The sequence below is a fragment of the Oryx dammah genome, unplaced genomic scaffold (genome assembly GCF_014754425.2).
Source record: "Oryx dammah isolate SB20612 unplaced genomic scaffold, SCBI_Odam_1.1 HiC_scaffold_29, whole genome shotgun sequence".
In the NCBI taxonomy this organism is placed as follows: domain Eukaryota; kingdom Metazoa; phylum Chordata; class Mammalia; order Artiodactyla; family Bovidae; genus Oryx; species Oryx dammah.
In genome coordinates this window covers 81,246,740-81,271,789 of record NW_024070213.1, presented here as the reverse complement: position 1 = coordinate 81,271,789, position 25,050 = coordinate 81,246,740, and the positions used below count along the sequence as shown (strand labels likewise).

The 25,050-nt window shown below is 37.6% G+C and overlaps 1 protein-coding gene across 1 annotated transcript in view; it reads right to left on the bottom strand.

Annotated features, from left to right (window-relative positions):
- TMEM117 (transmembrane protein 117) overlaps positions 1-25,050 on the bottom strand; it is a 585,912-nt gene that overhangs the window by 114,103 nt on the left and 446,759 nt on the right. Inside the window, exon 6 of the mRNA XM_040233808.1 lies at positions 6,964-7,123. Coding sequence (XP_040089742.1) covers positions 6,964-7,123 — 160 coding nt within the window. The remainder of the gene's footprint in view (positions 1-6,963; positions 7,124-25,050) is intronic.

Below are 25,050 nucleotides of genomic sequence, written 5' to 3'. Positions count from 1 at the left end.
ATCCATCAGAGTTCAGTTATGCAAAGCATTTTTGATAAACAAAGAAAAAATGAAAATTTAACAATAGATATATCACCTCACACACTAACAAAGTAATGACTCAACATTCTCCAAGCCAGGCTTCAACAATACATGAACTTTGAATTTCCAGATGTTTGAGCTGGTTTTAGAAAAGGCAGAGGAACCAGAAATCAAATCGCCAACATCTGTTGGATCATCAAAAAAGCAAGAAAGTTCCAGAAAAACATCTATTTCTGCTTTATCAGCTATGCCTAATATTTTTACAGTGTAGATCACCACAAACTGTGGAAAATTCTGAAAGAGATGGGAATACCAGACCACCTGACCTGCCTCTTGAGAAATCTGTATGCAGGTCAGGAAGCAACAGTTAGAACTGGACATGAAACAACAGAGTGGTTCCAAATAGGAAAAGGAGTACATCAAGGCTGTGTATTGTCACCCTGCTTATTTAACTTATATGCAGAGTACATCATGAGAAACGCTGGACTGGAAGAAACACAAGCTGGTATCAAGACTGCCGGGAGAAATATCAATAACCTCAGATATGCAGATGACACCACCCTTATGGCAGAAAGTGAAGAAGAACTAAAGAGCCTCTTGATGAAAGTGAAAGAGGAGAGTGAAAAAGTTGGCTTAAAGCTCAACATTCAGAAAACTAAGATCATGGAATCTGGTCCCATCACTTCATGGCAAATAGATGGGGAAACAGTGGAAACAGTGGCAAACTTTATATTTCTGGGCTCCAAAATCACTGCAGATGGTGATTGCAGCCATGAAATTAAAAGACACTTGCTATTTGGAAGAAAAGCTATGATCCACCGGGAGAGCATATTAAAAAGCAGAGACATTACTCTGCCATCAAAGGTCCATCTAGTCAAAGCTATGGTTTATTCCACTAGTCATGTATGGATGTGAGAGGTGGACTATAAAAAAGCTGAGCGCTGAAGAATTGATGCTTTTGAACTGTGGTGCTGGAGAAGACTCTTGAGAGGCCTTTGGACTATAAGGAAAGCCAATCCTAAAGGAAATCAGTCCTGAATATTCATTGGAAGGACTGATGCTGCAGCTGAAACTCCAATACTTTGGCCACCTGATGCAAAGAATTGACTCATTTTGGTGGATTCATGTCAATGTATGGCAAAACCAATACAGAATTGTAAAGTAAAATAAAAAATAAAAAAGAAAGTGCAAAAAAAAAAAAAAAAGACCCTGATGCTGAGAAAGATTGAAGGCAGGATGAAAAGGGGTCGACAGAGGATGAAATGGTTGGATGGCATCACTGACTTGATGGACATGAGTTTGAGCAAGCTCTGGGAGTTGGTGATGGACAGGGAAGCCTGGCGTGCTGCAGTCCATGGGGTTGCCGAGAGTTGGACAGAACTGAGCAACTGAACTGAACTGATAGCATCACTGGCCTCTGTGGTCATCATCACTGCCTAGTCCTGCCCACCTTCACCCACTCACACACACTGGAAAATTTTACTGGCTCCTCCACTCACTCCTGCCTATATCTATCTTTTGAGCCTTTCACATCTCCTCCTCCTTCTCTCCCTTTCTCTTCCTTCTTTCACTCTGTCTCTCTTCTTGTCTAGTAAAAACCCCAGAATGTTCTCTAACTTATGAAGAGGAATTTCTTCTCCTAAAGCCTTCATATTTTGGGAGGGTGGGTTAGCTGAATTTAAAAGTGTCAAGGCAGGAATTTTTACTTTCAACCTGAATAATTCATCTAAATATAGTCTTTTTCAAATATTTTTATTTTTCTACTCATATCTATTCCATTAAATTGTGAATTCCTCTCTGCAGCTACAGACTCCTGTGCACTGTGTTACTGATCTTTGATCTCCTTTCCCCTATCCTCTGTCTCCAGCACCTGGTAAGATGAACACTAGAAATGAATTATTAAATGTTTTCTTATCTTAATGGAACAAACTTGAGTTTTCACATTGATGACTATGATACTACTCCTAGTTGGAAAATTTTTTCTTGTTCCTTGTTCTGCCGTCTAAAATTCAAGATGCTTGTCTTAATTTAATTTCTTTTCTGAAGCTCCTCCCTACTGTTCTGTCTACACTGCTATCTCTCTTTTGTTTATTTTTCTTTTTTGGTGAACCCCTAAGACACATTTTGTTCTTTGCTTACTCTGTGTGTGTGTGCTAAGTTATTTCAGTTGTGTCTGACTCTTTGAAACTCTATGGACCGTAGCCCAGCATGCTCCTCTGTCCATGGGATCTCCAGGCAAGAACACTGGAGTGGGTTGCCATGCCCTCCTCCAGGGGATCTTCTCCACACAGGGATCAAACCAACATCTCTTATGTTTCTTGCATTGGCAAATGGGTTCATTACCACTAGCACCACCTGGGAAGCCCTTGCTTCCTGGACAACATATATTTTTAATTCTTATATGCCTTAGGTATATCTTTTCTTCAATATAGCAGAAAAGATGAGTAGGTGGGATATATGTGCTTAGTCACTCAGTTGTGTCCAATTCTTTGTGACACCATGGACTGTAGCCTGTCAGGCTCTTTTGTCCATGGAGGATTTTCCAGGCAAGAATACTGGAGTGGGTTGCCATGCCCTCCTCCAGGGGATCTTCCCAACCCATGGATTGAACCCAGGTCTCCTGCAGTGCAGGTGGATTTTTTTTTTTTTTTTTACCACCTGAGCTATCAGGGAATCCCAGATGGAATATAATGGCAGATTAAATACTTAAGGAAGGAATTCAAGGAGTATATAAAAGTTAAATGACATAAACAAATTTGAGACAAGATTTCCTCAGAGGGAATGTTCTTTACAATTTACTTCTTGTGTTCTACAGTAATGTGTGATTTATATGAGTCATGTTATAGTTTATTGGCATCTGTTTATGCCTTAGTTCTAGCGAATTTACTAAAACTCAGAAAAATGTGATACAACAAATAGTATTCACAAAAGTGTAGAAAAATTCTAGTTAAAAGTCATAAAAATAAATAATTGTACTTTCTCTGAAAATATTCAGAATGGGCCTATAGTCCTGTTAATATAAAATCTTTATAGCCATACTATAAGATTCTAATTGGTTTTTTTAAACCAAGCATTAAAATATCTTTCAATCATATAAGTTGAATTTTCCTACCATTATAAAAGCCTAGAATCAATTACTTTTAAATCCCTTAAATAATTTTAATGAGGTAAAACCTTTTAGTAAAACTACTTCTCCATTTCCACCAATTTGTCTACTTTTCTATTTCTCTTTTGTTAGAAATATGTGGATATGAAGTGGATTAGATCAGAGCTTAGTTGGTTATGGACTTGTTAGGACATTTGTGTTAGATATTTTTAAAAGCTTGAATATATATGCCTTCTGAGGCTCTGATTCCTTAAATCCACTCTCTCACCACATGTACTAGTTCCTTGAACTTCAACATGATGCTCCCAGAGGGGGACCAAGTTTGCATGAAACTCAGTGCCAAAATGCCACTACTTTATCCTCATCAAGCAGTTATTACTCTGAGTCTATTGCTGCACATGTAAGGCTCTGTGCTAGAGAGGCTCCAGGGATAGATAGTTATAAGCAATGGCTTATGCTCTACCAAGCAGGAAAAGGTGAAATGCTGATTTGCAGGGTGGGTAAAATGTGCCTCAGGAGTTGCAAGGAGGAAGTCATCCCATGGCTTTAATGAGGGGGCACTGGAATGGTATTCAATGGTCAAGTCAAACCAAGTAGAACAGGACTGAGAGACGTGACCTGGGAAAGAAACAGAGGATCACAGACATCCTGGAATAAAGCTGCTGGGGTCAAGTAACAGTCCTCGGGGCTGGGGCAGAGCCAGATCATAGAAGATGTGAGAGAATACATAGATAAGGTCAGACCACATAGGGCACTAACAGAGAGCTCCTGGAGTCTGGACTTCATTCTTTGACAACGGGAGTCACTGACAATATTTTTGGTTGAAAAGTGACATATACATCATGATGTTTCAGATTGGAAGCTTAGGAGGGTGAGTTGTATAGGGCATATGGGCCAAAGGGACATCTGGAGGCAGAAGGTTCAATTGGAGATTAGTTTACAATAGTACAGAGGAGAGTCAGGACTGGAATGGTGGCAGAGGAATGAAAAGGAAAGATAAGGTTACAAGAGGCTTGCGTGCTCAGCCACTTCAGTCATGTTCAGCTCTTTGTGACCCCATGGACTGCAGCCTGCCAGGCTCCTCTGTCCATGGGGTTCTCTAGGCAAGGATACTAGAGTGGGTTGCCATGCCCTTCTCCAGGGGATCTTACTGACCCCAGGGACTGAACCCTCAGCTCCTGTGTCCCTTGCACTGCAGGCAGATTCTTTACCCACTGAGCTACCTGGGAAGCCCCACAAGAGACATAGCAAATGATGAATCAGTATGCCTGGCTGGCTTACTAAGGGTTGAGGGAGAGAGCAAAGAAGTTAATCAGACCTCCTCTGGGGGGACCTCATCTTCGACTCCTCCTTGTATTAGACACCTATTAATCTGGTTTTTGAGGCCCAACTTCTCCCCCATTTATCTTTAGGACTGCTTCACTCCCAACAGGACACAGGTGGATGCAGGACAACCTGGTCCCTGCTACTCCTTCCCTGGAATCCAGAGGCAGACCCAACAGCCAGAGAGCAGTCTCTCTCTCAGGTGCTGACTGTGGCCATCTTCTTCCATGTGAACTGGAAAGCTGAAAAAGCTGCTTTACAGCAAGAGAGAATAAGAAAGTAGCAGCGAAGAAAAAAAAGATGAGAGCTGGAGAATAAGAGTTTGGTCTGGGCTTCCTGTTACACTTTAGTCTCTGCTTTCGTGTGCCACTAAAACGCTACTGCATACCTCCTCTTTAATTCTGCAGGACAGCCTCATCACGCAGCCATACATTTCCCCTTTTCCCCTTTGACTACGTTGGCTTGGCAGGGTTACTGTTACTTGTAGCCGAAACAGTCCAAACTGATATATTCCTCAGCAGAAACTCTCCATCTTCAGTCAAGGTGTTCTGGGCACTCTCTGAACACTTCAGTATTTACTGACTCCACACTTTCATGCCATTTCCTGCATCTAGAATGCCTTTCCCTTCCAAATCCTGCTGACTCTGCATGCATAAATCCTGATTATCCTTCCTTCCATCTCTCTTTTATTAAATACTCTTTGAGTGACCCATAACATTGGCAAATTGTAACATTACATTTTCCCACTTCAATCCCTGATTTTAGTGAACCTATTGGAAGAATAATTAAAACTATATAAAGAGGGTAAAAGGTGGTGGATGGTAGTAGGAAATCAAGACATTTATGCTCTCACATATACAAATGAAAAGATAATGGTCTACTTGACTATGGATACTTCTGACACTAAGATGTGTTCAAGAGGTACCAGTAGGCCACTTGGGTAAAGTAGATATTTTACAAATGATAGTATATTCATAAAGAGGAGTGTTAGATGAAAGAAAATAAAAATAGTCTTTAAACAACTAATGCATGACACATTATTTTGTAAGTGCTATAAACTCAATTTTACAAATATCCAGAGGAGGTCCTACAGCAAGTGAGAGACAATGAACCTTGCCAGGGCTTCCCTAGGGCTTTCTTCACTATGCTAAACTATCACACAGGAAATAAAAAAGATGTATGTCAAGTTTTAGATGAGACAATAATTCAATTTTATTTAATTCTTAAAAACAACAATGTATTTTAAATTAACAACAATGTATTTTAAATTGTCATCCATTAAAATAATACCATTTCCTGGTGGCCCAGACAGTAAATAATCCTCCTGCAATGAAGGAGACCTAGGTTTAATCCTTGGGTTGGGACAATCCCTGGAGGAGGGCATGGCAACTCACTCCAGTATTCTTGCCTGGAGTATCACCACGGACGTAGGAGGCTGGTGGGGTACTGACCATGGGGTTGCAGAGTCGGACACAACTGAGTGACTAAGCACAGCACAAAATAATATATCCTAAGAACCATCTTGAGTCTCATGCCTGGGCGATGTTATATACCAAAACAAAGAAACAAAAATATAACCCCCCTGAAAAACAACAACAATAACCACAAAGCAAAACAGATTGTTATTCTCTTTCAAAACACTAAAGAATATCTTTAAAAAGGCATCTCTTTGCCTCTAAAAATGAGAAAACCAGTCTAGTATCCTGTGAAATCTTACATAAATTCTGAACATAATGAAGTTTATTTTCCCTTCAGCAATGGAGCCTTTGTTCTGGTGACTTACAATGCCTCTGGAGAGGAAAACACAAAACTGCCTTATGAAAGCAGTAAGAGAATGTCTAGCAAATGGATGGACATTTAATGAACAAGACAAAGTGCCAAGTAATAGTTAATGTCTCTTTCTGCTTGACTCAAAGGAACATCCCTAAGACCCCAAAGCATTCACACCAGAAGATTACATGAGTAGCACTGGTTAGCACAAAGCCACTGTACAAACAATCTGTTGCTAAGCAGGGCAGAAATATTGTTTACATAAAAATGGAATGATCTCTTGTGAATACTGAAAGAAAGTGATAATTTCCATAACCAGAAAAAGCATTTTTATATTATTCCATTTCAACTGCTTTAAAACCCTGAGTTGCTTTGGCAATTGCTTATCTTGGCTTCGTTGGTTTTATATCATCCTCATCTCTGCAGCTTTCCATTTACTAAATGACAGTGATGTGTTTTTTTCCCCTGAAGCTTTGGCAAAAAACAAAACCATTCTGTATGGTTTCCAGGGGCACCTTGCAATGGTCATACAATGACTTCCTGGTGCCCTTCTCATAAAAGCCCATTTGGCTTATACTCCCAGTAAAAGGGCTGAAAATATGATTAGAGAAGGCTCCATTAATAGCAACTGTAAACTATGCATTTCTCTAGCTTTATGGAGCCTTTCACTGAATGATGTTTACAATATAGAGAACAAAGCTTGGGGTGGCTTCAGTAGAGGAAGAAAATACAAAGACATTTACCTGCATTACAATAAGGAGGTCAAAGACCAAGATGAAAGAAGCCAGGAAGGCTCTGGAAACTTCATCACTGGGCAAAAATCCCCGATTCAGCTTGTCCCAGCTGATCCAGTCAGTTGTAATGACAAGTACAACCACAGATGTCAGAGTAAAAAGAACCGTCCTGCGAGGAACATGACAGTAAAGAACATTAGAGTAATAATACAAACAGTGGCGAATGCACACGATCTGCTGTATTAAACATCTACCCTTTGCCAAGTACTTATCCTAAGGCATAATCCCCAAAAGGAAGATGAAAAAAGAAGCAACTTGAGCTTTCTTTCAAAAGCAATTAGAAAAAGGTATGATAGTATCTCTTTCAAGAATGTTCCTAAAGAAAAATAAGGCACTGATTATAGAACAAATAATTACAACAAAATATTATAAATAACCTTACTTAGCGTACTATATATACCAGAGAGAGCATTGGTTGTAACTCTCATTATATATACATTATTTTACTGAAGGTGGCAGACATACATAAGGCAGATGGGTAAGAAAGTCCTTGAATTCCATGATCATTCTAAAGAGAGAGAATATAGATAGATGGGTCTCCTTCATCATCCCCATATCCTGACGAGCTCTGTAGAGAAACCACTTCTACATGCCGAATGCATAGCCTCTTCTCATGGGCCTCATATCATAGATCACTTGGGGCCTAGTGAGCTATCCAGGTCACACAACATCTGATTCCCCCATCCCTAGTTCTAAGATACTGTGTGTGTTAGTTGCTCAGTTATGTCCGACTTTGTGAATGCGTGGACTGTAGCCCACCAGGCTCTTCTGTCCATGGAATTCTCCAGGCAAGAATGCTGGAGTGGGTAGCCATTCCCTTCTCCAGGGGATCTTCCCAACCCAGAGATCGAACCCAGGCCTCCCACATTGCGGGTGGATTCTGTACCATCTGAGCTACTAGAGAAGCCCATAAGATAATAGGGGCCTGAGATTTTTCTTTTATATATTTTTGTAGCCTCCATAAAATCTTACACAATTATATGCAGATGGAGTTCAAACAACATTTGTTGAAATTGTAACAATCATCAAATAAAGTCTTAAAGAAAATACTTAACTTGGTCTTTAATACTGATATTCAAAGTGAATCTGAAATGTGGGCAGTGAAAATGCAATCTGCCACAGAATTGTCCATAATGGAGTAGAGCCTCTGCTTTTAGAATGATCTTTGTACAAAGATATTGTTTTGAATTATAAGAAGAAAAATGAAAAAGAAAAAATATTCTGAAAATAATTTTAATGGAAAGGAATAAATAAAATAGAGAAAAGAAAAATGGAATAATATGAATCATCCTAGAATTCTCTTAACAACTGAACAAAATACAAATTTCTAAACTAAAACTTGGAGTTTCCTTTTTACAACTTTCTATTTGAACAGGTTATATTTTGATAAAATGAATATAATGAATACTTCTTTAGATTTTTACCCTATGAATAGAAAAGATACATTTTTTCAATTTTAGAAAATAAAAATTTATTAAAATTTATTAAAATTGCAGATTCTAAAGAACTTGACTCATTATCTCCAAAGTATGAATTAAAAATTTTCTATGCTACTGTTTAGAACATCTTTGAGCATTTCCTGAAATCCAAATGGATTAAATGAGCATGAGAGAAATCCTAAATAATTGTTAAACTACAACAGAAAGAAATTGCAAATATTCTACAGTAAAACATAAGAACAATGGAATTAAAAAAAAATTTAAGTCAATTTGTTTTTGTCTTCTTGAGTTTGAGAAACTTTAAGCAAATTTGAATTAAATTATAATTTCTTTTGTCTACAAAAATATAACAACTTTCATGAAGAATAGATGGATATTGACTATTTTTTGAAGCTCTTTTTTGATAATAAAGGTATTTCCTCATCACTCTTGGCTTTTCATATGTGTGCTTCACAAGGATGCTATGAATATATATACTTCTTAGTATACACTGTATAACTTGCTCAGTCACTCAGTTTTGTCCAGCTCTTTGTGATCGCATAGACTGCAGCATGCCAGGCTTCCCTGTCTGGTACAGGTTGGTAAATGGTTGGGATCCCAATTCTCTCAAGCTTGTCCTTTTCTGCCTGTTTCACAAGGCTCCTCCACCTTCCTGTTATCTAGTACAAGAGGGTGAAGTCTTGGTGAAAGAGGGTTACAGCCCATCCTACTGGTCTGAGCCTGTGGTTGATAGGTTAGTATTTTTAATGTCATTGCTGCACTTTCCCCAAGAGACACCTGAAATCTTATTTTTGTGAAGACAGTTGATTACATAGGAATTCATATTTGATGTCACTTCACTGGTCTAAGTATGTAAACTGATACTGTAAAATTAAATATTAGTGCAGAGGCATATTTTTAGGTGACAAAATATGAGATTTTGAAATAATTGTTTGATGAATAATCACAAGTCTTACCTATTACAAAATTCACAAAGGAGCTATTTTGTTTTTAAAATTTATTTTATTGAAGAATTGTTGATTTACAATGTTGTGTCAGTTTCAGTTGTACAGCCAAGTGATGCAGGCACACCAACACACACCCACACACACATATATATATATTCTTTTTCATATTTTCCATTATGGTTTATCACAGGGTACTGAATACAGTTCCCTGTGCTATACAATAGGACCCTGTTGTTTATCCACTCTATACAAAATTGTTGCATCTGCTGATTCTGAACTCCCAGTTCATCCCTCCCCTATACCCCTTTTCCTTGTCAACCACAGTCTGTTCAAAGGAGTCATTCTTACTTATGCTAATAATCTCACTGTGAATAAAATGATTTAAAGTATCATTAAAACTCTTTGGTAATTAGAATTTATCATAATATCTGTTGTAGAGCTTCGGAGCTCTACAGAACTTCCTGAGACCAGAATGTCTCAGAGCTTCCTGAGACCAAATCTATACCAATTCATGTCTTAGATGTTTAGTTTATTTGATATATTTTATTTACCCAATAAATAATAATACTCTTCCTAAGAGCTTTTCCTAGGTGCTTTCCTGGCTTTATTAATTACTTCTGTTTTGACAAAGAGTATTGCTACAGATCTCAAGAGAAAGTTAGTGATAATGTTTTATTACTCCAAAGAGAAAGTAAAGGAAGTATTCTGCCTGATATTTAATATTTAATACTACAAAAAGAATAAAAATGGGAATCATTAAATATGAATGCATACAGCTCAGAGAAGGAGCTCTAAAAATAAAGTCAAGAGGATGGAATAAAGAAAAGGAAAAGGGGATTAAAATCCATTAATTGGTTATTCCACCTGCAAAATTACATTCAATGCCTTATCTAGATATAGATGAGATATAGACAGTTTGTGGAAGCAAAACTATTGCTTGTGCTTTGTTTTTCTGAGCCACCTCTTATTAAACTGATAGATTGTACCATGCTATGATAATTCAGTTAAAGCACCAGTTTCAAAGAGCCATGACTCTATTTGGTTATACAAAAATAGTCACTTTTATGTGAAACTTCTATGAAGGAAACAGTAACAATAACAAGTTACTAGCCATGGGCTTCCCAGGTGGCTCAGTGACGAAGAATCTGCCTGCAGTGCAGGAGACATGGGTTCGATTCCTGGGTTGGGAAGATCCTCAGGAGAAGGTAATGGTAACCCACTCCAATAGTCTTGCCTGGGAAATTCGACAGACAGAGGAGCCTGGTGCATTACAGTCCATGAGGTTGCAAAAGAGCCAGACACCACTTAGTGACTAAACAACAACAAAAAATTGCAGGCATGCCACCTGCAATATGTCACAGACTGGTATAAGAGCTTTACACAAATTAACTAGTATAATTCTTCTGTGTGTGTGTGTGTATAATTCTTACTACAATCCAATATCAACTAACTCCAAATTGCAAGTGCAGAAACTTAGTGAGTGAAAGTTCAGTTAACTGAACCTGTGCTATGGATTTTATCAATTATATAAAATAAAAGATATAAGATGACTCAAACCCAGGCTGACTCATGAAAATCTGTGTCATAACTGTTGTACACACTGCCTCTCATTTGAAGCACTTGATTTTACCCTCTCGTTACTAGATCCATAGCTAAGATCTCACTCATTTTCCATTTTTATTATTAATGTAAGTATAATGTTGGAAAGTTATGATCCAGGAATGCTTAACATTGAAAAGTAAAAGTGACAGAGCCTCTAACAAGAACTGACAGGAAATGGTTAAAAAGGATAGTGAAAATGGAGGTGAAAATGGAACCTCATGGATGCTAGCCATCAATGCAGCCTCCTTTGGTTTTTATTTAACCAATACGGTTGAAAAGATGTTTAGATTCTTGGGAGTTCCAACTTCTCTTTTTAAATAGCATCCAATTAAACAATTATCTGGATTATTTCCTTTCAAGCTGCAGCCAGTAGCAGCAGGACATCCTGGCTCATCAATTCCACTGTCTCTGGTTTCTGGCCACCAGTCAAACAGAAAGAACTCACACATAATTATCAGCTGAAGTGGTTAGTCTCACTTCCATGTTTTCAAATTTCCAGTGTGTTTGCTTTCCCTCAATTGCTGCTAACTCCTCTTAAATTAATACGAATTAGAATGTGAGACCAAGGGTTAAAAGAGCTTTTCTAATTCACTGCTTCCCAATCTTTGGGGTGGGCTCCTGGGAACCACAGGGTTGCTATGGAATTGTGAATTTATATGTGCACTATGAGTTGTCAGTTAGATGAGAAAATTAAATGCTTCCAGAGAGGTTAGGGAACTTGCTCATGTCACATGGATTGCCAGGGACAGGACTTGCCCTGTAGTAAACTACTTTCTCTCTTTAGCTAAAAATCTGCAGATATGCTAAAAAATTTAATATCATCTGGATCTCATCTGGAAACATACTTTATAATCTACTCAAATATCTATTACGCATGTTGACTGGAAACAGAGTAGTGCATGTAAATGAATCAAGATAATTCCCCAATAGTGGTTTAATTCATAGTCTTAACCATTCTTTCACTCTAATTTCTTGATTTTTGAAAAAATACTGAACTTCTATTTTAAGTAACTAAATTAGTTAACATTGCTTTCCCTCTTCCATTCATAACCACTGTAAGACAGACTTATTGCACAATTAAATAGCCTGAAATCATAGATTAAATCAAGAGAGAGAAGAACTGGCACTGAGCTTGGATTATCCACAGAGGGCTAACTCAGTGTTAATCATCACACAATTTCATTTTGACTAAACCAGGCAGCAGGGATGTAGAGAATCTCCTAACTCATATATTATATGTTGACTAAAACAAAATCATCAAAATTTGATCATGTTTTATACTAAAAATAGCAATTTCATGTGATTCAACATAATAAATGTTTTCATATGTTTTAACAGATTAGCCATTACTCATGTTCTAAAATGTTTATAATCTTTTATTCCAGTCAGGAATATCATATTTTTTTCTGATTATGTGATACAATTACTGTAACGGCTAAAAGAAGTAAAAATCACTTTAATTTCTTTCTACAGTACTTGTGTTAAAATGTTGGAGCTCAATCAAAACAAGTCAGATAAGTATTTTATACTTTCTCATAAGAAAATAAAATTCTGTGAATCTTATTAAAAATGAAAATTCTAATGTTATCACTATAAAAAAGAATGAGTGCATGGATCAAGATGGCAAATTTAATCTTACAATTAAGTTAGTTATAGTTTCATATGTTAAAGTACTAACACATAAAATGAAATGTGACATGACAATAGAATTTAAAATGATTTAATATCATTATTTCTCACCATGTTGTTTAGAGGGGAAAATAAAACAAGCAGGCATAAACAGAAGAATACTCTTCTTCACTTTTCATTGTAAAACTGAGAGCCAATTCAAACATCCAGTTCCATTTGGAACACCAACTACCAGAACACAGAAGTTGTGGCCTGAGAGATGGCCATGAGAGAATCCTGACACTTGTCATTTTGCTTGTTTTAATGACCAATGTTGCCACTGCAACTCTGTGAGTAAAGCAATCACCACTTGGGTCCTCAAGCCAGCTCATCCTGAAATTCATGGGTTTACTCAGCACCATCACCTAGCTGATGAAGTCAAGATTGCTCCTTAGAAGTCCGTAAAGAAATAGTTTTAGTGTCCTTCCTGTTTCCCACTCTTATGAGCAAGAAGCACCAAGGGAACACAAAGGTGATGCTTGCTTAGTGACCTAGGGAAAGGGCACAGCTTCTCATGTGGCTTTCTTTAATGCTACAGTCAGTTCTTGGCCAACCTGAACAGATGTGTTAAGATAGGATCCTGTGAAACAAGATGCAGTTATTAAACTTATCTTGTTTGTGGCTGTATTGGGATTTGGAGGTGGTAAAGGAAATTATTAGACTTTAATGTTGTCCATTAAACTATATGTTTATGTTTTATTTATCTTTATATCTCTCTATTATTCCATGAAGAAAAGTGCCCTAAATACAGCAGGAGCTCAAAATGCAGTGAACAAGTTGAAATGAAGAAGATATTTAGCAACTCTTGTTTTTGAAAGGGCATAAAAGAGGTGGCTAAAAAAGGCACCTCTGGGTTGGGTCATCTGGCCATGCAGATTTTAATTTATGTGGACAGGTCCTGGCATGCTAATCTACATAAACAATGCCCCTTGGAGTTCAGCGGTGTCCAACCATTGCAACTTAATGTGGAGTCCTGGCCATTGGCAATTTTGACATAAGAGGTAGCAAATGAAATGGTCACATTCCTTTTAGTGGCCTGAATTTCTCTAGCTGTGTCTGAATGATGTCAGTTTACTCAGAGGTACTTAAAAGTAGCTTATTGATACAGAGCATAGTTAGTTTTGGTCAGAAGAAATCAATTTAGTTTCTTTGTGTTTCATAATTCTAGATGTGGAACAAAACACATGTTTTAGGAAAAAATTACTTAGTATGCTGCAAAGTTCTTTGGATTTGGGCTGTGTCATCCATTACTAATTATCAATGACTGGCACATTACTGATATTTTAAAAACAGTAAGAATAAATAAATTGATTTAATCTAGTAAAGCTCAGCATTCAGAAAACTAAGATCATGGCATCTGGTTCATGGCAAATAGATAGGGAAACAGTGGAAACAGTAGCTGACTTTATTTTTGGGGGGCTCCAAAATCACTGCAGATGGTGACTGAAATGAAGTGAAGTCTCTCAGTCGTGTCTGACTCTTTGTGACCCCCATGGACTGTAGCCTACCAGGCTCCTCCATCCATCGGATTTTCCAGGCAAGAATACTGGAGGAGGTTGCCATTTCCTTCTCCAGATGGTGACTGCAGCCATGAAATTAAAAGATGTGTACTCCTTGGAAGGAAAGTTATGACCAACCTAGACAGCATATTAAAAAGCAGAGACATTACTTTGTCAACAAAGGTCCGTCTAGTCAAGGCTATGGTTTTTCCAGTGGTCATGTATGGATGTGAGAGTTGGACTATAAAGAAAGCTGAGCACCGAAGAATTGATGCTTTTGAACTGTGGTGTTAGAGAAGACTCTTGAGAGTCCCTTGGACTGCAAGGAGATCCAACCAATCCATCCTAAAGGAATTCAGTCCTGGGTGTTCATTGGAAGGACTGATGTTGAAGCTGAAACTCTAATATTTTGGCTGCCTGATGCGAAGAGCTGACTCATTTGAAAAGACCCTGTTGTTGGGAAAGATTGAAGGCAGGAGGAGAAGGGGACGACAGATGATGAGATGGTTGGATGGCATCACTGACTCAATGGACATGAGTTTGGGTAAACTCTGGGAGTTGGTGATGGACAGGGAGGCCTGGTGTGCTGTGGTTCATGGGGTTGCAAAGAGTTGGACACGACTGAGCGACTGAACTGAACTGAGTGGAGGAAAATAGTATTTATTCCTCACCTGCCCCCAAGCTCAGATACTTCTGCGACCGATGGTACTTCCTTCAGTATTTACAGAGCAAAGGAAGAGGCCTGTGCAATGCAAAATTAGGCTTCATGAACCTAACGGGCATGCTAATTCTGTTTCTTAGCAAACTCATCAACCCAATTTTTCTTCCTAGTGAATTACCATGTACATGCTAAATAATTCACCAATTCAATAGAAGAAAGCATGTGAAACATACTCTACTAATTGTTACCTCAGGTATAAAATGTTACCACAAATCAGTAATGAAAGTGGTAATAAAGATAAAGCTATACATAAATGCCTATTAACTACAGATAATGCCAGCAAGAACTATACCCCTGTTTGTTTATTTAATGAAAATAAAATGAGAGCTATGATATTCCAAATATATTTTTGACTTTTAAAAATGCCAAGCAGAAATTTTGAATTAAACATACCATGTTTCATGTTTTCCTGTTAAATTTACTTTTAAAAAAGAAGAGAAACTAGGATCTTATGTGGTAAGCAGAACCCAACTATGACTTATTTGTTTTAAAAACTGGGATGAATTTATATACTGGGTTAAAAATGGAGGTTCAGGTAAAATTATGTGACTTCGTTGAAGCCAAGATATTTAATAAGTCAAGCCAAGGCCAAAAGTGTATTTTCAGTATCTTTTCAAATATCTCTTGAAGATGTATCATCAGGAGACTGTCCACTGGGAAGAATGCTTTCAGAACCTAAGTACCCCTGGAAGAAAGAATCTTTTCAAAGACACTGGGGACATAATATAATAGCTAGGAAAGCAGATATTACAAACATAAAATACTTCTATGAAAGAAGATGACAAAATAGACCACAGGAATAGAAAAATTCCCAACAGTCTTACAAAAATATGTAAAGGAAATTATGTCATGTCACAATGGAAGATCAAAAAATTAATATTAGGATTCATAAGAGACATGCTCCATTCTTGAATTCTAATGGAAAAGATTTTTTAAAACATCTAAAGCTTTATTACTGCAGATATATATTTATTTTCTCTTGGGAACCTGTGAAGAATCTTTGATTTGTTTATAAATAATTCAGGACAAACTAGAAAGAAAAAAAAAACGACTTCACTAAAAAAGAGGGAAAGAGCATGTCAGCATTAGTCAGAGAACCAACTTATAAATTTGATTTAATTAATAGTAGATTGCTGGCATTTGAAAAGTAGGTCATCCATCTTATCTGGTCAAATCAGTGGAGAATTTTGAAGCTGTGTAAAAGTGCAATTTTATCAAGAATTTAGATAGCTCCTTGAGAAAATAATGCTATTTCAGGTAATGTACAAGACTGACAAATAGTATTGCTTTTTGAATAAGAAAATCATATTGTAACACATGCATGGACACAGAAAATTCAAGAAATATTTGAGCATGTAAGGCATAGACATAAATTGAAGGGACACAGGAATGACCTCTGCCTTTAAGGAACTTATCACCAGCTAAAGGAAGGCAACATATACAAATAAATCCAAAGTTAAGCAAAAACCATGCTGCTATGGAAGTTTTCAGGAATATCTGATTTATTTTTATTCAGGTATGAAAAGTAGCTAGGACATTTAATGAAATTAGACCTAAAAATGAGTAGATTGCAATAGTGGAATGGATATTGCAGATAAAAGGCAAATTTGAAAGAAAATATGGAAATAGTAGTAGTGGGTAGTAGTGAAACATTTAGGAAGAGTGACATATTTCCAAAGTTTCTAGACTGTGTGACTAAAAAGATTGTGAAGTCATTCACTGAAGTGAGAAGTATGAAAGAAAGCAGGAATGAAATATTTTGAATCCTGCTTTGAATACCTTGTTGAGTTTAAGGGGCTGGTAGGACATCCATATAGGAATGATCAATAGTCAGCTAGTGATAGGAATTTGGGCCAAGGAAAGATCAGGCCCTGGGTTTTGGTTCATTCAAATACAAGTAATTGTTAAAATGTGTGTTTAGTTGCTGAGTCATGTCTGACTCTTTTGTGACTCCATGTACGGCAGCCTGTCAGACTCCTCTGTCCAATGAGAGCTTCCAGGCAAGAATACTAGAGTGGGTTGCCATTTCCTTTTCCAGGGGATTTTCCCCACCCAGGGATTGGATCCAGGGCTTCTGACACATCTCCTGCATTGCAGGTCGATTCTTTATTGTTGAGCCAACGTAAGAACCCATAGTTGTTAAAGACATGAAGCTTAGCAAGATTTTTCAAATAAAAAAAGCAAAAAAAAAAAAAAAAAAACAAACCCAGAAAGTCAATGACAGAATCTTGCGGATCATCTCTTTGTATGGTATATCCAGAGAAGGTTGGTGGATGAGAAGGCCAGAGACATATGACGTGATATACGAAGAAATCCAAAATAAAACAATACTTTAGGGGATTTCCTTGGTGGTCCAGTGGTTAAAAATCCACCTTCCAGTGCAGAGAACATAGGTTCAGATTCCATAAGACAGAGGGCAGCTAAGCCCAATAAGAAAAGCCAGAGAGTTGCAATGAAGAGCCAGAGGGCCATGATGAAGACTCAGGGCAGCCAAAGAAACAACATTATAGAAGCCAGAAAGATAATTTCAAGAATGAATATGTGGTGAAAACAGCCAAATACTAGGTAGAGGTTTTACAGGATAAAGACTGAAGATGGACCACTGTTGAGGACACTTTTTTCTTTAACATATAGACTCCTTTGAAAATTGCAAAACTGGATGTAAACTCAGACATGGGCCTAATTTGTGTTCTGCTCCCAGGATCTCTACTAGCAAAGAGGAAGAGACAATTGAGGAAATTATCTGGAAAATCAATTTAAGACTATTTGGTTGCAGTTAACCAGTAATTGACAATTTTATTGGCATTTACTCAAATATCTCAAGCAAAATCATCATTTTGCAGAATAGCTTCAGTCCTGGAGAGAAGCTGAAGCACAGACTGAGAAAGAATAGAACATAGACAACTGCAGTAAAGCATGAATGGTATGGTTATAATGATACAGAGGATAAAATATATATATGCATATAAATTTGAAAGGAAAATTAATAGAACTCATGCTAAACCTGGATGATAGTTATTGAAATAGGGAAGCTGGAAAGAAAGTTGGTGTGAGAACAGATTATGAGCTGTCTTTCTTTAGAGAGCTGCAGAAACCTATATACCCTCTGGCATTTCGCTGGGTGCTGGGAGCAGGCAAAATCTAAGAGGACCTTCAGTGATCCTTGTCCTTGTACAGTCTCCCCGCTTTGAGTCTGGGCAGAACCTATGAATATTGTGAGATATCATTCTTGTGATTATATTACTTTACATATCAGAAGGGATTCTTGCATATTTCATGAAGATTACTGAGCGACTGAACTGATCTGAACTGATTACTTGGCCTTCGGTTCACCAAATGGGAGATTATCTGGGTGGGCCTAACCCAACCACATGAGCACTTTCAGAGCAGAGACTGGTAGCAGCAAAGGGAAATGGAGAGCTCTGCAGTGTGAGAGGGAGGCTTCTCTGTTGTTGAAATGGAGGGGGTCATTCTCGTCTAGGAGCAGGAAGCAGCCCTGGCAGGCAGCACAAAAATGGGGGTGCTAGTCCTATAATCACAAGAAAGTGAAAGCTGCCCACAACAGAAATGAGCTTGGAGAGGACCATGTCTCCAGATGAGAAGCCAGCTGACAACCTGTCTAAAGCCTGAGCAGAGAATCCAGCCACATAATACCAGACATGACCTAAAGACTCTAAGAAAAAAAAATGTTGTTTTTTTAGACACTAAGTTTGTGGTGATGTGTTATGAAGCAATAGAAAATACAGCTCTAGAAATTTAGGATTCTTGGAATCCTAAAATAATTGCTTACTGGAAATATTTCCAGGCCAGATACAGAATAGAAATGCTTAGCTCTTGATATCTGACATAATTAAGATCAGTCAAAATTGTTACCTATCCAATCTGGAAAATAAACTCAGGCTTCCTTGGAACATCTATTCACAGGAAAATGCTCACTTATATTTAAAAAAAAAAAAATAGCCTTAGAAGAAAACTTGGCCCAGCTACTTGTCTTCAAATGCACAAATAATTGTAGAGGGAAGGTTCTTTCAATGTCTTTTCTTAAAATGTAACAAGAAAGAAAGATGCTTTCAAAGTGCATTCAAGCATGTTAAAATGCCATCTAATACCTAAAAGCAATTTTTCTTAGTTAAATTTAACTATCTTTGCTCTAAAAGGTTATTAGTCAGGATCTACTCTATGAGAAAAGCTCTTCATATATATTAAAAAGAAACCTTGTCAAAGGAAAGACAAAAAATGGTCATAGCTTAGAGTGCTTATTTATGTCTACTCAGAAGATTAAGGCTTAATTTCTTATCTCTGAAATGGTGACAATGTTTATGATGATGAAGAAGAAGAAGTAAATGATAATGATATCATCATATTATGATAATTTCAAGAACATTTAAAGGATCTGAGGTGCATGAGTCTCTGGTAGGTAGTTTTCAAAGGGAGGTATTTTTCTGTGTTTTTTGGTTTTTTTTAATAAATAAAATTTGGATGAACTGAATTCATCCAGTTCAAACTTGTACATTTCACTCAGTCTTCTGTCCTCATTCCTTAAAGCTACAGTTTAGGTACTTAGCTCTCTAATACCATCCATTCCTCATCTAAGAACAAAAGGCTCTAGTGCCATTCTGCCTTCCTTTCCAGTTTAGAGATTTTAGAAGGTCATCCCTTTTCCCTCATTTCCACTGTTTAGATGTTATAGTCTTTTCTCATGCAGAGATCATTCAACACTGATGATATCACATGAATTTAACTGCGTGTTTGATAACAAGATGATAGCACTGCATCCAATAAGCATTATTTTAGCACAATGGATGGGAACCTTCAAAAGAAATGTCAAACCTCTATTTTTCTTATGTTTGTGATAATAGTTCAGACTGTTGATTGTGGGATATAGGAGGCTAAAATGTTGGTACTAGCTAGTGGGGACGCTTTCTTCCTACATTCTTCCCACTTCCAGACCCCAGATGGGCCACTTTGAGAAGAGGTGAGATGTACAAAGGAGGTGGGATTGGGAATGCTGCCATAGAGCTGAAGCTCAAATACAGAACAGTACAATCAGTTCAGTTCAGTTCAGTTGCTCAGCCGTGTCCAACTCTTTGCGATCCCATGAACTGCAGCATGCCAGGCCTCCCTGTCCATCACCAACTCCCGGAGCCCACCCAAACTCATGTCCATTGAGTCGGTGATGCCATCCAACCATCTCATGCTTTTTTGTCCCCTTCTCCTCATGCCCTCAATCCTTCCCAGCATCAAGGTCTTTTCAAATGAGCCAGCTCTTCACATCCGGTGGCCAAAGTACTGGAGTTTCAGCTTCAACAACGGTTCTTCCGATGAACACCCAGGACTGATCTTTAGGATAGACTGGTTGGATCTCCTTGCAGTCCAAGGGACTCTCAAAAGTCTTCTCCAACACCACAGTTCAAAAGCATCAATTCTTCAGCACTCAGCTTTATTTATAGTCCAACTCTCACATCCATACACTGGGAAAACCATAGCCTTGACTAGATGGAACTTGTTGGCAAAGTAATGTCTCTGCACAGTACAGTACATAGAGACAAAAAACTCAGCCACAGAAAAGAAGGAAATAATGCCACTGCAGCAACATGGATGGACCTAGAGATGATCATACTAAGTGAAGTAAGTTAGAAAAAGACAACTACCATATGATATCATTTATACATGGAATCTAAAGTTTGATGCAAATGAATTTATTTACAAAACAGAAACAGACTCACAGACATAGAAAACAGATTTATGGTTTCCAAAGGGAAAAGGGAGTGGGGAGGGATAAATTAGGAGTTTGAGATTAGCAGATACAAGCTAATATATAGATATAGATATAGATAGATATATAGATATAGATGTATGTTAAATTAGATAAACAAGGTCCTGCTATACAGTACAAGGAATGACATTCTATATCTTATACATACGGCTTCCCTGGTGGCTCAGTGGTAAAGAATCTGCCTGCAATGATGGGGACTAGGCTTTGATCCTTGGATCAAGAAGGTCCCCTGGAGGAGGAAATAGCAACACACTCCAGTTTTCTTGCCTGGAAAATCCCACGGACAGAGGAGTCCATGGGGTTGCCAATAGTAGGACATGACTGAAGCAACCAAGTTTGCTGGCTCATCTAATAAATAAACCATAATGGCAAAGAACTTGAAAAAAATGTGTGTGTATATATATTAGCTTTATCCTTGAATATCTGTTGGATAATTTAGAGAAATAAGACTAAAGAATGATTGGATTATTGCCTTTAAAATGTAAAAACAAGCATAGATTAAGGTTATTTGAAAAGATAGGTTTGGAAAGCTATTTTAGGATCAAAAGTGATATATTTAATTTTTACCTTTTCTACCAATAGCTTTTTGGAGTGGTGCAGTTAGGGAATTTTAGCAAATATTAAACCCCAACTAGCTGAAAATTTAGAAATCTATTGGCTTCCCTGGTGGCTCAGACGGTAAAGCGTCAGCCTGCAATGTGGGAGACCCAGGTTCGATCCCTGGGTTGGGAAGATCCCCCGGAGAAGGAAATGGTAACCCACTCCAGTACTCTTGCCTGGAAAATTCCATGGACAGAGGAGCCTTGTAGGCTACAGTCCATGGGGTCGCTTAGAGTCAGACATAACTGAGCGACTTCACTCACTCACTCTTGGATAAACATCTTTTATATCAAGATAATAAATTACGTTCTTTTGTTAACCACTTCAAATCCCATTGATGTTTTATTGATAAACCCACTCCAGTATTCTTGCCTGGAGAATCCCAGGGAAAGAGGAGCCTGGTGGGCTGCCGTCTATGGGGTCGCACAGAGTTGGACACGACTGAAGCGACTTAGCAGCAGCAGCAGCAGCAGCAGCAGGATAAAAGGAAGAAAATCCGTAGTAGCAAGGAGAACATGAGGGAGAAAGATCTGATAAATTTTCAGAAGAAGAAGATAATTGGATTTGGGTATGTGTGATTCAGAATGAAGGCAGCAGGAGCAGAGGCACAAAGGCTTAGTAGGCCTTCATTTCAGTAAGATTCCAGGGAGCTCAAAGCAAGGAAAAAGCAGGTATGAAAAACAGGAAGAGAGGTGCCGTGGGACTAAGCCTGATAGAATTCTCTTTATTCTCTTCTCCTATCCATGGTTTTGGGCAGCTATTCGAGTATAAAAGAGAGAATCTGTCTGACATTGGTACTGGTTACATGGTCTTCACTGAATGTCAGATTTAATGTCATTGCCTTAATTGCATGATCAGTCATTTTATTTGAGTCTTCAGTGGATCAAATTGAAAATATAACATATAATTTAAAAATCATTAGTGGGTTTACAAATGTTGATCTGAATCAATAGACGAAACATGGAAGGCAATTACAGTTCCAATAACAAGTGTGTAATTAACCCCAACAATGTAAAAAAAAAAAAATAACGTAGCTGATAGAAGTTTGAAGAATGTGGAAGGGCAAAAAGGTACAGAGAAACATGGAACCATTATTTAAAGGAAAGAAATAGAAGAACCAATACTAAGAAAATAAATAGGAAGCACTGCAGAATGGGCCGGCGGGGCATTAGAAGGTAGTGAAAAAGTGAAAGTGAAGTCGTTTGGTCATGTCTGACTCTTTGCAACCCCACGGACTGTAGCCTAGGGCTCCTCCATCCATGGGATTTTCCAGGCAAGAGTACTAGAATGGGTTGCCATTTCCTTCTCCAGGGGATCTTCCTGACCCAGGGATAGAACCTGGGTCTCCCGCATTGCAGGCAGATGCTTTTACCATCTGAGCCACTAGGGAAGTATAGGAGAGTAAATTTGCTATGTTTTGATAGTTTGTTGTTATTATTGTTTAGTTGATACAATTAAAAAGTGGGTCAGATGGTAAAGAATCTGCCTGCAGTGCAGGAGCCCAGGGTTTGATCCTTGGGTCTGGAAGATTCCCTGGAGGAGGAAATGGCAACCCACTCCAGTGTTCTTGACTGGAGGATCCCATGGACAGAGAAACCTGGTGGGGTACAGGTTGAGGGGATGTAAAGAGTCTGACAGGACTGAGAGATTAACCATTTCACTTTCAATACAATTGTTTAGGATTAGAAAAAACAGAACTAAATACAGGAAGAGTTTTAAGTAGCCACTGTGGGGACTGGAACTAGAGGTGGTAATGGTTTGCTTTTTATTTTATGTCTTTTGGTGCCACTTCAATTTTTGTTTTTATCATAATGCATGTATCAGTTATAGGGCAATAAAACATCACATAACAAACCGCAAAACCATTCTAGTTTAAATGCCAGACAACAGAGCAGAAGAAATGCCTTAGGCATCAGACTTTCCATAAAGTTAATATTATTATGTAACAGGAGAAAGTTTCCCAATTCATTTAATGTCTGACAAAGATAGAAACAAAAGGAAAACTGTGGGTCAATCTTAATATTAAATTGTACTCTTATTAATTAAAGTTCAAGGAAATTAAAATTTAAACCACAAAGAAATACTTCCACATACCTACTAGTTTGACAAAAATGTAAGTCTGACAATACCAAGTTATCAATGAGGATATGGAGCAGTATGAACTGAATTATGTTGTTTAAACTATTATACCACTTTCGAAAACCATTTACTGCTATATAATAAAATTGAAAATGCCCATATATACAAGCCACAGTTCTTGCAGTGACACTAGAATATTTCTAGCATAATTGATCATAATGACTAACAAAAAGATAATTAGAGGCAGCACTAGTTCTATGGATATGTAAACTACCTTGTATTAATGCAAATACATATTTACAGTGATGAAAATAAATAACGCACACCAACAACACAGGCTTCCCAGGTGGCTCAGTGGTAAAGAATCCACCTGCCAATGCAGGAGATGCAAGAGATGCAAGTTTGATCCCTGGATTAGGAAGATTCCTTGGAGTAGAAAATGCAACCCACTTCAATATTCTTGCCTGGAAAATTCTATGGACAGAGAGGATCCTGAAGGGCTACAGTCCATGGGGTCACAAAGAGTAGGACATGCCTGAGTGACTGAGCACGGGGCACAGAGCATACCAACAACACAGAGGGAACTCAGAGATGTAACGCTGAGCAAAAAAAGAAAGATGCAAAAGAATATATACAAATCACTTAAAATTCAAAATTTAAAGTATGTAGAAATTAACACACTCCTAAATAGCTAGTGGATCAAGAAAAAATTGCAGGGGAAACCACAAAATATTTTAAAATGAATGAACCAAAGACACAACAAATAAAATCTTATCAGATGTGCTGTTTACAGACAAAGAGCTGTAAATGCCTATGTTTAAAAAAAGATCTCCAATAAGTAAGTTAACTTTGCACGTTAAAAAATTAGAAAATGAAGAACACTAAAACCAAAGCACAGAATGAAGGAAATTGTTGAGAAAGGCAGTCAACTGATGATTAATGTGTGTGTCTGTGTGTGTGTTTAACATCTTTATTGTATTTGTTGCAATACTGCTTCTGTCTTACATTTTGGTTTTCTGGCCGTGAGGCATGTGGGATCTTGGGTTCTTAGCTCTCTGACCAGGGATCAAACCTGTGCTCCATGCATTGGGAGGCAAGGTCTTAACTACTAGACTGCCAGAGAAGTCTCCATAAAAGGTCTTTTATCTATACATGGAATGTTCTTTGGTAATAAAATGTAACAAATTATCAATAAATGATATATCATAAACAAATCTAAATATTATGTGAAAGAAATCATCCATAAAAGACTACATATATGATTCTATTTGTATGAAATATCCAGACTAGGTAAATAAATACAGACAGAACACAGATTGGTGAGTATCTAAGGGAGGAAAAAATGAGGAGCAACTGATTAATGAGTACAGGATTTTCTTTTGGGGTGATGCAAATGTTTTGGAACTGAATAGAGGTGATAATTGTACATTTTGAATATACCAAATGTTACTGGTTGTATACTTTAAAATTATTAAATTTTTATGTCAATTGCACTTCAGTAATAAAATAATAATAAAGGTTGAAAAAAGACAAAAACATGTCCTGAATTTATTCACTTGTCTCCATGTCCATTACTTACACTCTAAAGAACTGTCCTCTTTTATTTGGACTATACAGATACACTTAGTTACTGCTTGTAGTTTTTGACTTTCTATGATATGTTGCACAGAGCACCAAAATGGCCTGTTTAACATAATCCAAGTTG